Source organism: Protomyctophum parallelum, assembly GCF_964188405.1.
Source record: "Protomyctophum parallelum genome assembly, chromosome: 9".
Taxonomy (NCBI): Eukaryota; Metazoa; Chordata; class Actinopteri; order Myctophiformes; family Myctophidae; genus Protomyctophum; species Protomyctophum parallelum.
The window spans coordinates 2,752,916-2,767,949 of record NC_139706.1 but is presented as its reverse complement, the minus strand read 5'-3'; the positions used below and the strand labels follow the sequence as shown (position 1 = coordinate 2,767,949).

Sequence of the window (15,034 nt, the reverse complement as noted above, 5' to 3'; positions counted from 1 at the left end):
AAATAAAATTCATTCATTCATCCTGTAAAGGAATCTTGTTCTTTGATTTACTTTTTTGATTACGTTGGTGGCCATTTTATCACCGGAAAGATTGTCCTCCAGGATGGAACCTAGGTAGGTAATTTCATCTTTTCGTGTGATAATATTGTCACCCCCTCTAACCAAGAAGCCATCTGCCTTGCTGAGATTACTATTTGATCCGAAGAGAATGGATTCAGTTTTTCCCAGGTGTAAGGATAGTTTCTTATCAGCGAACCAGGTGCAGATTCTACCGAGTTCAGAGCTGAGGGTCTTTTCAACCTGCAGTTTGTTCCTGTCCGAGACCAGCAGTGCTGAGTAATCTGCGAACAGGAAAAAGTTGCAGTCACAAGCTGATGTCATGTCGTTAACATAATATTAGGAACAGTAAAGGCCCTAGTATGCTTCCTTTTGGGACGCCACAGCTCACTGGGAGGGGGGGGGGGGGGGGGGACAGTGTTCCGTTCACCTCCACCATCTGTTCTCTCCCCTCCAGGTAGGATTGCATCAAGCTCACTGATGTGCTATCAAAACCAATAGCTTTAAGCTTGTTAACCAGTATGGAGTGGTTCACAGTGTCAAAAGCCTCTTGGAGGTCCAGCATGACCATGCCGCAGTATTTTCCAGCATCCACCTCGTGTTTGATGTGGTCGCTCAAATAGAGGAGGCATGTGTCAGTGGAGTGGGATGTTCTGAAACCAGATTGGAACTCGTACAGCAATTTATTAGTGGCAAGATACTTTTCAACCTGTTCATAGACTATTTTTTCCATCACTTTCGAGATGGAGCTTAGAATAGAAATAGGGCGGTAGTTGCCGGGTTCTAATTTACTCCCTTTTTTGTACAGGGGGGTTACTTTGGCCAGTTTAAAATCTTGGGGGACCTGTCCCTGTTTGATGGAGAGGTTTACTATGTGGGTGATGACTGGAGCTATGGAAATGGCTGAGTATCTGAGAAATTTGGAGGGAATATTGTCATGGCCAGTGGCCTTGTGGGGTTGGAGGGCACTCAGTTTTTTAAGTACCTCCTCAGTTGTTACCATTGCCATTTTAAAATCATCTTTACAAACACCTAGGTTTTTGTAGAAGGCTTTGATGTGCTCTACACCAAAACGCCCAGAGTGGGAGGGCAGTTTGTTAACCAGCATTCTTGCAATGTTTGTAAAGAAGATGTTCAAGTGGTTGGCTACATCAAGCTTGTCAGTGATGGGGGTGTTATTCGATTTGATGTTTATGCTAGTAAACCTGGTTTTTAGTTTCTGACCACAGCCTAGTTGGTTGTTTAGTAGCTTCCAGAGCTCCCGAGGATTGTTTTTGATTTCCTCTGCTTTATCATTGATAAAGTTACATTTGGCTGATTTGGTCATGGCAATTACACCGTTTCTTAGCTTGTTACATTGGGTTTTTAGGATGCACAGTTTGGTTTGGAGATCACTGTCGAAGCGCTTACGCTTGGCTAGCTTGGACTTGCATTTAAGAAGTTCAGAGCATTTGTTGTCTCTGGCTTTCATTGCAGTCAGTATGTCCGAATTCATCCATGGCTCCGAGCGGGTTTTGACCCTGACGGTTCTCAAAGGAGCCATGTTGTTTAGTACTGATGTAAATTTGGTTTTAAAGCCAAGCCATGCTTCTTCGACTAGTGAGCTCCTGAGCACATCGGACCAATCCAGACTCTCCAGTTCTAGGTTAAAGGCCTGTCTTATACGGCTGGGTGTGATCACAGGCCTGCGCGAGAGCTGTGAGTATTGCATGGAGTTTGTTGCGTGACATTTTCTAGCTGTGACAACTATTAAGGCCTTGTTTAAAAAGCAGAAGTCTTGCGCACATCCAGTTCCTCGCTGGTGCTGGACAAAGGTAGATGCATACAGGAAACAATTAAGGCCACCACAGCTTTAACCCAAAATGTTGACTTTATTATTATTATTATTATCATTTATTTATTTTTGTAATCAAATTCATCGTTTCTTTTTGTATTATTGCATTGCATGATATGCATCTGAAAAGTATGATGAATAAAGTAGTGTTGACAAGTGACAATGCACATTAAAAAAGGATAATTAACAACATTGATATTTTCTTCTCAAATAAAGTGTTCCACCACAGATGCTTGACCTCATCATGAACAGTAGCGATAACTGTCTTTATCATCCATTTCTGTCCTTCGCAGATCGTTCACCCTGCAGTAACATCATGGCCAACGACACCCTGGTACATGATCATAACACGCTGTCCAACAAGTCCAACTACCATACTCTGATCTTGGAGAATACCAACCTGACGCTGGAGAAGAACCGTCTAAAGTCCAACAACACCAACCTGACGCAGGAGAAGGACCGGCTAAAGTCCAACAACACCGACCTGATGCAGGAGAAGGACCGTCTAAAGTCCAACAACACCGACCTGATGCAGGAGAAGGACCGCCTAAAGTCCAACAACACCGACCTGACGCAGGAGAAGGACCAGCTAGATTCCGTCAACACCAACCTGACGCTGGAGAAGGACCAGCTAGAGTCCGTCAACACCGACCTGACGCAGGAGAAGGACCAGCTAGATTCCGTCAACACCGACCTGACGCTGGAGAAGGACCAGCTAAAGTCAGTCAACACCGACCTGACGCAGGAGAGGGACCAGCTAAAGTCCGTCAACACCGACTTGACGCAGGAGAGGGACCAGCTAGATTCCGTCAACACCAACCTGACGCTGGAGAAGGACCAGCTAAAGTCAGTCAACACCGACCTGACGCAGGAGAGGGACCAGCTAAAGTCCAACAACACCGACCTGACGCAGGAGAAGGACCAGCTAGATTCCGTCAACACCAACCTGACGCTGGAGAAGGACCAGCTAAAGTCAGTCAACACCGACCTGACGCAGGAGAGGGACCAGCTAAAGTCCGTCAACACCGACTTGACGCAGGAGAGGGACCAGCTAAAGTCCGTCAACACCGACCTGACGCAGGAGAAGAACCGGCTAAAGTCCATCAACACCGACCTGACGCTGGAGAAGGACCAGCTAAAGTCCATCAACACCGACCTGACGCAGGAGAAGAACCAGCTAAAGTCCGTCAACACCGACCTGACGCTGGAGAAGGACCAGCTAAAGTCCATCAACACCGACCTGACGCAGGAGAAGAACCAGCTAAAGTCCGTCAACACCGACCTGACGCTGGAGAAGGACCAGCTAAAGTCCGTCAACACCGACCTGACGCAGGAGAAGGACCGTCTAAAGTCCGTCAACACCGACCTGACGCAGGAGAGGGACCAGCTAAAGTCCGTCAACACCGACCTGACGCAGGAGAATAACCAGCTAAAGTCTGTCAACAACGACCTCATGCAGGAGAAGGACCAGCTTCAAAGTGAAGTAAACCAGCTGAAGACACAGACAGCAGGTGAGAGAAGATACAAAATAACTTAAATAATATCATTGATATTTTAATTATTATCTGGGATATATAGGTAGAGATTCTGAGTAAGCTCATCACTGCTGGTGTATAAGTACAAATAAGTACAAATACCAGAAAGGTTTACTCGAGTAAAATTAATGTGTGGAGTAGAAAACACCATTGATATAATAGATGAATAGTTTTGCCTCCACTCCACGCCACTACTATTATTATTACAACTATGTGTTAGAATTCATTATCGGTACATTGAAAATCCATCAGTAAATCTCCTGTTTGATGTTTTTAGACAAGTCGTGTCCCACTGGATGGAAGAAGTTTGGATGCAGCTGTTACTACATAACTACTGAGTTGAAATCATTTGAGGAAGGTAGAGACGGATGTCGGAGTCTAGGAGCTGATCTGGTGGTCATTAACAGTGGAGAAGAACAGGTTAGTTGTGTCCGTGTGTCCCAGTGTGTGTGTGTGTGTGTGTGTGTGTGTGTGTGTGTGTGTGTGTTTGAGCGTGAGTGTGTCCAAGTGTCCATCATCCAGATACGACTCAAGGAAATAGGGTGCTATTTTTGAGTGGTGCAACCACTCCAAGGAACAGCAATGTCCGTGTTCACCTATGTGTCCGCCTATGTATGCGTTAATGAGCACCAGTTATTGCCAGTTAGTACCAGTAGGGGCGCTGTTGTGCCAGAAACAGAGAGAGTGATAGTGCTGCACTGTTGCCTGCTAATGAGAGAGAGAGAGAGAGAGAGAGAGGGGGGAGGGGAGTTGCACCACTCAGTTCACATTGGTGTGATTTTTCCTTTATTTTATGACGATGGGTTCTCAGATTGTCCACATAGTTGCATGTGATCCAATTCCATGATTATAGTGAAGAAGTGAATGTATTGGATACAATTAATGATGATTCAATCATGTACAAACATCAGGTATTCATCAATGGATTGAGACTTGCTGGTTATTCTTCATGGATTGGTCTGACCAGGACTGGGCGCAGAAGCAGCTGGACGTGGCTGGATGGAACACCACTGACAACACAGTGAGACATTTGACATGTTTTTATATTGTATTTCTATCAAAGTCACTGTATGTGAGTGACAGTGCATTGGAAAGAAGCAACACAAAAGCAGAGTAAACTAGAATGCTATCTGGCCCTAAACAGAGAATACACAGTGGCAGAATACCTGAGCATTGTGACCGACCCAAAACAAAGAAAAATCTTAACCAGGTACAGACTCAGTGAGCACAGTCTCGCGATCGAGAAAGGCCGTCATAGGCAGACCTGTGTCCCGAGAGAAGACAGACTATGCACCCACTGCACACAAAATGAAGTGGAAACCGAGCTACACTTCCTAACCATCTGTCCATTGTACCAAGACATCAGAGACACATACTTCCCACAGATTACAACCACACACAGAGATTTTGAAAACATGACCAATGACAACAAAATCCCATATCTGCTGGGCAAAGTACAACAATGTGCAAACACAGCAGCAAGATTTGTGAGTTGCTGTGATAGGATATCAAATGGAACACAACCACCCTAAAGACTAATCATTGTGTATATTCCTGCACTATACCTGCATCGAGTGACCTTGGTACATAGAATTTGATCTATTGAAGATTCTGACCTTCAAATGTACATCATTTTTGTTTTGATTGTATTGCTGTATTGTTGTATTGTTCTTTCTGCTTTGGCAATGTAAACGTATGTTTTCTCATGCCAATAAAGCCCTTTGAATTGAATTGAATTGAATTGCATGTGGTTCAATACATTGTTGTTTATTGTGCAGGTACTGGGGCAGTGACGATTGTTGTGCAGGTACTCATCCCAATGACGATGGAGACTGTACAAGGTTCTATCCCGGGACTGACCCTGGAGTATGGCTTAATGCATACTGTTCATCTCTACGGGCCTCAATCTGCGAGAAGTGATGGTTTTCACTTCATTGGTCAAACTGCAGCTCAGTGTTTCTGCTACAGTAGTAATTAGTAGTGAAGATCATATAAACCCAAACATTTAAGTACAAACAGTGGTGGAAAAAGTACTTTCTACTTAAGTAAAAGTATCAATACTGCAGAATTTAAAATACTCTGTTGCAAGTAAAAGACCGGAATTCAAAAGTAGGCCTACAAAAGTTCTGGCGTTAAGATTTACTTAAAGTACCACAAGTAAAAGTACTCATTATGTAGAATGTCTATCATTTCAAGTTTTCAAATGTCTAAAAATCTTTTGAAAATAGCAGATCTACAAGCTCTCAATGCGTCAGAGTCACAACAATGTTAGCTAGTAGATCAAATGTACATTGGGCTGAAGTTACTTGTTACTGTAATAATAACACAAATGTACAAAGTAACTAGTAACTAAAGTTTAAAAAAAAAGATTAGTGGAGTAAAAGTACAATATTAGGATCTGAGATGTAGTGGAGTAGAAATAATTATAGTATTTGAATTGGAAATACTCAATAAAGTACAAATACAGCAAAATTGTACTTAACCCATTTTGGGCAGGAACCCCTTTTGGTGTAAGCATCTGCTATTTTTCAATAGCTAAAGCATAACATTATGCTTTAAATATTGAAAAATCATTTTAGATTCAAGCGTTCAAAAATAGAAGATATTCAAGCTGTCACAGCTTGGTGCCATGCACACTGACGCTATGCGAGCTTGTACATCTGCTATACAAGTGAGCTTGTACATCAGTGATTTTCACAAGTGTTGCCTCTTTCTTATGTTATAGTATAGTTTGTTGAAAGGAAGGGTTGTCCGCACAACTGTACGGACAACCCTTCCTTTTCATTGTACGTATATTTCTTGTTCAGCACCTGTAGAATTTCTGCAGATGTGTAGTATATCTATAGTATAGTTTGTTTCATTAGTTTTGATGCAGTAAGTGCTTTTGTGTAATTATTTTATTGGTATTTTTCAATTTGCTGTCATCTGCGGCTCTGGAACTCGATTAGGAGAATCAGTGCCTTCTTTTAAAACGCTTTTAAAAACACATCTGTATGCCAAGTGTTTTTCCTAAAATAAAATAAAAATTATTGACCTGTTATTTTCTTCATGTTTTATTGTCTCTGATGTTTTGATGCTTTGTTGTTTTGATGTTTTTATGATTACTGTTTTATAACCGTCTGTAAAGCACGTTGTAACTATATGTTTGAAAAGGTGCTATACAAAAAAATTCATTCATTCATTAATTCATTCATCTGTGGACGGTAGGACCCAGGGGATCCCACAGGTTGGGAAAAACTTTAACTACTTGAGTCCCTATAAAATAGCAGCTCTAAGCTCAGAGAACGTGTTCTGAGTTTGTACATATGCTATTTTTGATCTTTTTCAAAAATTTTATATTTCTGGAGTAATATGTGTTTAGTGTATGAATATTCATGAATATGTTTAAAATGTATTCTGTGTGGAGTTTGCATGTTCTCCCCGTGTCCCATAGGGGAGGAACCCTCACAAAAACATGCAGTAATCCTGGTCTGCCTCCCCCTGGCCAGCCGGGGCGCCTGATGGAGGGGAAAGGAACTGGTCTCTATACTGCCTCCCCCTGGCCAGCCGGGGTGCCTGATGGAGGGGAAAGGAACTGGTTGGAATAACGTGTTCCTTCCACGCGCTATACGTCCAACCAGGGAAACTCCCCCCTGTCAGGTGTAAAGGAGCAACTTGGACACTCAGGCATGAAGGAAGCATGAGTTCAAGTCCGTTGCTCTCCCCAGGTTGGCGAAGGGTGTGTAGAGCCCAGGATCACATATAGATAATTGACACGGGGGTGAAAAATGGGTTACAAAATCGTGGGATAAAAAAATAAAAAATAAAATGTATGAATATGCATGAATAATGTTGTTCAGATGTTCAGCTAGCAGAGCAGGTTGAACTATCTTAAAGGGATAGTTTACCCCAAAAAAATATCTCTTTATTTAGGGCAGTGATTTTTACTGATTCATTTCAAATTAATTAAATATAGAAAAGAATAATGCAAATGTACACAGTTTAAAAGTATTGTTTTTTTTATACAGAAGGTCCTTTATAGGCTACCTATCCTGAATATATTCCTATAGTTGTTGCTACAAAATTGCACTGATCTGTTCAGTACCACCTTGATAAAACAATAAACTATATTTTGTTGCTTAAGCTTATGTATTTATTCACTATTTATTGATTGACTCGTATTCTAAGGACGCCATTTCCTTAACCCATTCAGGCCTGACGTAAAAAAAAAAGAAAAGAAAATCTAAATCATGACAATTTTCTGAAAGATGAGGCACATTTGAACGATAAAAAGAAATAGCAAACCTACAAGCTCATAGCGCGCCACCGAGTGGCGCGCTATGAGCTTGTAGATCTGCTATTTTTCAATAGCTAAATTATAACATAATGTTTAAAACACCAAAAGGGGTTCCCGCCCAAAATGGTTTAAATTGTGTACATTGCTTTAAAGAAGACGAGTTGTTTGAGAGGTTTCAAGGTTTCAATCTGATCTCAGGTCAGAATGGGTTAAAGAAGACGAGTTGTTTGAGAGGTTTCAAGGTTTCAATCTGATCTCAGGTCAGAATGGGTTAAAGAAGACGAGTTGTTTGAGAGGTTTCAAGGTTTCAATCTGATCTCAGGTCAGAATGGGTCAAAGAAGACGAGTTGTTTGAGAGGTTTCAAGCCAGCATTTACGTCTAAAAATAAATCACACTCGTGTGAAGTGAGGGGCGCTCTTATCAATCAGACATCCTCACTTTTCCGCCTTCGCTTTTCTGCCCTCACTTTTAGCTTCAATATGTAATTTGCTCAGCTAATCAAAGCATTGCTATTATGGGGTGATCAGCCAATCACAAGCCAATGTTTGTGTTCACCCAAACCCAGAAAGCTGGGCATAGGAGGGGCTAGCACCCCTCAAAGACTGTCTCATAGGAGGGGCTAGCACCCCTCAAAGACAACATCAATACAGATGGAATAGTTTCTCTCTCCTATGGTACCAACATCAATACAGATGGAATAGTTTCTCTCTCCTATGGTACCAACATCAATACAGATGGAATAGTTTTTGTCTCCTATGGTACCAACATCAATACAGATGGAATAGTTTCTCTCTCCTATGGTACCAACATCAATACAGATGGAATAGTTTTTGTCTCCTATGGTACCAACATCAATACAGATGGAATAGTTTGTGTCTCCTATGGTACCAACATCAATACAGATGGAATAGTTTTTGTCTCCTATGGTACCAACATCAATACAGATGGAATAGTTTTTGTCTCCTATGGTACCAACATCAATACAGATGGAATAGTTTTTGTCTCCTATGGTACCAATATCAATACAGATGGAATAGTTTCTCTCTCCTATGGTACCAACATCAATACAGATGGAATAGTTTTTGTCTCCTATGGTACCAACATCAATACAGATGGAATTGTCGACAAAGTCTTATGCAACGACAACAAACTATGGACGTTGTTCGTCGACTACCTTTTTTCACTGACGAAAACTAAATGGAAACTAAATGAAAACTAAAGCTATGATGACTAAAATGACTAAATATACTGACAATTTCGGCAAAAAAAGAAATTGACTAAAATGTTGGGATTGGACTAGTGGACAAGAGATCCAGTATAAGCCATTTTACACTTGGTTGCATGCTGAAAATAGCCGATCTACAAGCCCACAACGCGTCACAGCGCGACGCGTTGTGAGCTTGTAGATCGGCTATTTTAGTGTAAGAAAAACAGTCATTACGACGGCATCAAGGCCCGCCAAAATACATTGTAGTCGACACTGTGTTTACTACTTGGAGTGCATGGCCTTCTTGAGGTTCCACAGCGTGCGTGTGTGTGTGTTAGGGCATTAACGACTTGAGATTTTTCCCAGTCGACTTGTCGGACAGTGTGGTGGAAATTTATAATGTCATAGGTGGAAAACAATTATACAATTAAAGATACATTGGTTACTGTCATTATACCATCTTTCACTATTGCTTCATTTTCAAGTGACTGACAGCTGTCATCTGACAGCTGCCACCATGACCACTGTAGCCTGTATCTAGGAATAGTTACAAGTACATAGGTTATTTAGAATGAAGTCATTCCCTTTCTCTAGGGGATAGTTCATGGAGCTATGTACCTACACCATTTTAGAATAGAGTCATTCGACTCTCTGTGGTAAGGAGCCACATATATCCTGTTGTTACCTCGCCTCCAGATCTAAGAAAGGACATGTTTATGATCACCTGGTACTGACTGTCACTGCTACTCTTGTGAGGGTGTGTGTGAGGAATAATAAAGGAGGAAGGTTTGGGAGGAGAGAGGACGATTGGGGAGGGGAAGGAGAGAGGATTGAGGAGAGAGGAGTGATGATGGAAGTATTGGTCTGCTATGCTGTACATTGACCGGAGATATGAAAATAAAGAACGAGCCTGAAACTATGAAGAGATGGAGTCCTGTGTCCTGATATTCTTCTTTCTGCTGAGATCGTGAGAGTCATAATTGCTCTTGCAATTTGGCGACGAGGATGGGATGAATGTTTTGTTGTACTTGACAGCAAACACTTCATTCAAAGAACAATGGGGGCAAAATCCAGCACTAGAAAGAAATTGAAACAAGACTTGACGGAACAACGACTACAGGAGAAAACGCTACTACAACAGATGGCGGACCAGCGGGTTGACCAGCAACATCGCAATTTAATACTTGAAAAACAGCTCAACTTCCAGACGGAGTTGATGAACGGAGCACAAGAAAATGTGAAACGCCTACAACAAGAGCTTGAACATGCAGTGATGCAATTAGCAAAGCAACACCGCTACGATGCAATACTGAAGGCAATTTACACCGTTCCTGTCGATGAAGGCCGGGAAGATGACAACGGAGATGACCAAGACCATTATGTAACCAACACGATTCCTGACAACGGAGCAACAGATGACGACGCGTATGCCACAGCTGACGACGGAGGGCTACCAAGGGCTGTCCAGGGACTGTCGCTGGATTTGGGGACGGCTTCGGGATCAGATTACATGAACCAGGCGCCCTACCAACGACGGCCACAGATGCCCACAGCCGCACCACTGAAGAGTGAAATCCCTTCCTGGATGAAACATCACCAACCGCCACAGCGGGCCGCGCCACACAACCAACGCCAAAGAGATCAGCCCCAGCCAGATGACGCTGCCAGAATAAGGCAGGAAAGGAGAAAGAGACACCGGTATTACGCACGCAGTTTGGGACACGATGTTTGTTGTTTTTATTGTTTCAGACCAGGACACAAGCAGCGTGAGTGTCCACTTCAACAGGAAGCCTGGAAATGTCGTAATATATAGGCTAAATGTCAATATTGAGATATCGACAATATAACCTAATCAATCTAAAATTTGTAAAAATGTATGGAAACAAAAAATTCAATCTAAACCCTAAAATAGGATAAAGAGGGGAGTGTTCCCACACGCACAGACTAGACTATGCATCTGTTTCATTATCCTGCCTCCTCCATTCCCAAAATGGGTATATGGGGAAGACAGGATGACAGAGGCTGTGGTGTGTGTATGTGGTAATAAACCCGAGAGGTTTTTGGTACATGTACAGTTTTGCAAATAAATGAAAAGGAATCTAAGTAGCCTAGTTACTCGACAATTAATGTTTCAAGGTGTTAAATCAATAATGTGGAAGCTATTATTCCTGATGGTTTAATAAGGTTAAAATCTCTAAATATTATTTGGTCCATCAATCATTTTAATCTTACAAAGTTATAGCCATTATAGATCTGTATTGTTAGTCATTCATAAGTTTCACGCGAAAAAAAAAGTGCAAATGACGATTTGTCCACGCTGATATTGAAATGAGGGACTAAAACTATAACATACGTATTTGTGAGAACTGGACAAAAAACCTGGCCACATAGTGGTTAGGGAAAACATCTGAAGAAAAAGTGAACTTACGTAAACATTAAATAGGTCCCATCTGTAGGTTAACTGAAGTAATAATTTATTACTTACGTAAATGTGAGATCTGAATTAAAAACCTGACCACATAAGTGGGAAGGCAAAACATTTGAAATAAAGTGAGCTTACGTAAAAATCCTAATTGGAGTAATATGATAAGGAAAATGTTGATCTGACATTATCAACAAATGTAAAATAACAGTCTCATGTTATTTGATTTGATAAAAATAATATCAATGTAAAATAGCAGTTGCATGCTATTTGATAAGAGAAACCCCACCTTGTTTTAAATATTAGGAGTGAAATCTGTTACGAAACTAATGTCTGACAATCAGTCAGCATCTCTTCCCTGTTTAGCTAGCAGGGGAGAGCAGAGAATTTGTTTGTCTATCTGTCAGGCCTGTCTGTCTGTTTGTGAGAGAAAGAATGCCACTATTTTATCTGGGTGTGAAGAAGCAACCAGAGTGATAGGAACATTCATTCCAAAGTATTTAATCATTTACATTCTATCCTAAAGTAACCCATTTTAAAAGTCTTAAGATCCTACCTTAATCACCATTTGAATCATTTCAATTCAAATTTAAGTTTTAACGTTTTAAAGTGTTATTTGTGTGATGAACAAGTTCATTTTATTTTAGAAGTGCAGTGTGGAAAAGGGGAAAAAAAAGAAGAAAATAAAATAAACATTATTTACCTTAGATGTGAAGTGTGCAAAATATATAATGTAAGAATAAGTAATGAAGCCTTCTTTATCTCAAACTTAAGATCCCATGTAAACATCCATCATTAAAAAGCAAATAGTGATAAATAATGATCTATCAATGTTACCAATGCATAAATCTAACAACGAATTTTCTATCTGTAATATTTGTCATTCTATAAATCTCCTGGGCTATGTAAATTATATTCATAATTTCCAAAATGAAAAGCTGTGGAACTGTGGTGGAAATTTATAATGTCATAGGTGGAAAACAATTATACAATTAAAGATACATTGGTTACTGTCATTATACCATCTTTCACTATTGCTTCATTTTCAAGTGACTGACAGCTGTCATCTGACAGCTGCCACCATGACCACTGTAGCCTGTATCTAGGAATAGTTACAAGTACATAGGTTATTTAGAATGAAGTCATTCCCTTTCTCTAGGGGATAGTTCATGGAGCTATGTACCTACACCATTTTAGAATAGAGTCATTCGACTCTCTGTGGTAAGGAGCCACATATATCCTGTTGTTACCTCGCCTCCAGATCTAAGAAAGGACATGTTTATGATCACCTGGTACTGACTGTCACTGCTACTCTTGTGAGGGTGTGTGTGAGGGATAATAAAGGAGGAAGGTTTGGGAGGAGAGAGGACGATTGGGGAGGGGAAGGAGAGAGGATTGAGGAGAGAGGAGTGATGATGGAAGTATTGGTCTGCTATGCTGTACATTGACCGGAGATATGAAAATAAAGAACGAGCCTGAAACTATGAAGAGATGGAGTCCTGTGTCCTGATATTCTTCTTTCTGCTGAGATCGTGAGAGTCATAATTGCTCTTGCAACAGTAAAGTTGAAGTCGTATCGATGTATCGTTTCTGGCGGCGGGGGGGGCGGACGCGGACGCGCGGGCGGGGGATTTAACAGGGGCGGGTGGAGCTGCCGCGCGCTCAAATACGGAGCATGTCAAACATAGCACTGCGCATTCAGTGGCCTCTCCAATATGACACAGTCACAGTGCATGTATCATCTATATCAGAGGTTCCCAAACACCGGTGCCGGTCCGCGGGACACGTGGCACTGGTACGCAAGAGGGGAATTCTAAGTTTTGCGTCGTTTAAAAATGTCCAATCTTTGTATCTTTAGCAGCAGCAGCTGTAGGCTATTTTGTGACGATCACGTTAATGAAACCAAACGCTACACGCGGTTCCGGTACAGGATTATTATTTCATGTGAATCATGTCAAAATGAAAAGATGATGTTATCCAGGTAAAGTAGTGGTATTGGCACACAGCGCAGCAGCAGCACCGAGAACACAATAAGAGATATGACATTATTATTCTCCTCCTCCTCCTCCTCCACAACTCGATAACGTTCTCATTTGTTACTCATTTTCTGAGCCATGCAAATAAACAACAACCCGCACTGACCGGAGACGGAGAGGTTCATGTGCGCTGCGCGTAAAGCTTAGCCAGAAACAGACAGTCATTGCGTCAGCATGAATGTAGCCTCGGGAACCCAGACGTTATATTTCCAGCAGGGAGGTGAGGGGGATATCGTTTGGGGGTAACGTTTGCGTGCTTCTATCTGTTACTTCTCTGACACAGCGCAGTTCAAACAGACTTCAGCCAGTCTCAATAGTGGGACACCGCGCGCTGAGAGCCACATAGCCTACACAGCTGCATTTGGTTTTTAATTAAGGGCGCGTTCTGAATGCAATGAAAAAAGGGGAGAAAAAAAAAAAAAAAAAGCTCAACTTTCGACTCGCGCTGCTGCGAGTCGACTCGTGACTCGTTTATCGATAAATCGATTTTTTGATGAATGCCCTAGTGTGTGTGTGTGTGCGTGTGCGTGTGTGTGTGTGTGTGCTTACTTCTTGGAGTGCATGGCCTTGTTGAGGTTCCACAGCGTGCGTGTGTGTGTGTGTGCGTGTGCGTGTGCGTGTGCGTGTGCGTGTGTGTGTGTGTGTGTGCGTGTGCGTGCTTACTTCTTGGAGTGCATGGCCTTGTTGAGGTTCCACAGCTTGAGCGTTCCGTCCTCGGAGGCCGTGAGCAGCACGGGCTGCTCGGGGTGAAAGGTCACGGCGCGGATGGCGTCAAAGTGGCTCCGCAGCGTGAAGCGAGGGTTCCACGTCTTCTTGAACTCCTCACGGTTGTCCTGCATCTGACGCACACACGGGCGGGCGCACACACACACACACACACACACACACACAATGATGCAACATGAACACCACATTATAGGGCACAGGGTGCAATTGAACTTAGCTTTTTTTTTATATCAAATAATCGACTTTCTGAGTTGGCAACACATACTGTAATGTTCAATTGTTTGTCTTTTTGCTTTCTGTATGTCCTTGTCTATTTCTGTTCATGAAAAATTAATACATTTTAAGTTGAAGAAAATAATAATCGACTTTCAATCGTTGAATCAGTTTATTTCACCTTGATGTATGTGTGTGTGTGTGTGTGTGTGTGTGTGTGTGTGTGTGTGTGTGTGTGTGTGTGTGTGTGTGTGTGTGTGTGTGACGAAGATATATAGAGAAATTAAAAAACAAAAAGGGATGTTTTTTATTCTATTAATCATGAAAAGTAATCAATAGAATAATCACAAAGAAGATCAATGAACATCTGCAGCTTTAACAAATGCGTCCACCTACGGAGAGGTCATTGTTAACCCATTTTAGGCGGGGAACCCCTTTTGGTGTTAGCATTACGTTATGATTTAGCTATTCAAAAATAGCAGATCTACAAGCTCGTAGCGCGCTACGAGCTTGTAGGTCAGCTATTTTTGAAAAATCGACTGACACGGAAAGATTGCTTTTTCAGAAAACTGTCATTTTCAAACAGACATTTTTAGAATCTGATCTCAGGTCAGAATGGGTTAATTGTTTTAAAGTTTAGTTTTTTCTGCCTTTATTGAAGGGGAGAGAGGGAGGGAGAGAGAGAGAGAGAGAGAGAGAGAGAGAGAGAGAGAGAGAGAGAGAGAGA

At 41.8% G+C, this 15,034-nt stretch overlaps 2 protein-coding genes across 2 annotated transcripts in view; one reads left to right on the top strand and one right to left on the bottom strand.

The window, feature by feature from the left end:
- Window positions 1–15,034, top strand: part of fkrp (fukutin related protein) — a 101,901-nt gene that overhangs the window by 43,646 nt on the left and 43,221 nt on the right. The gene's annotated exons all lie outside the window — the stretch shown is intronic.
- strn4 (striatin, calmodulin binding protein 4) overlaps window positions 1–15,034 on the bottom strand; it is an 87,999-nt gene that overhangs the window by 33,844 nt on the left and 39,121 nt on the right. Inside the window, 1 exon segment of the mRNA XM_083773549.1 lies at window positions 14,032–14,207. Within this exon segment, the coding sequence (XP_083629675.1) occupies window positions 14,032–14,207 (176 nt within the window).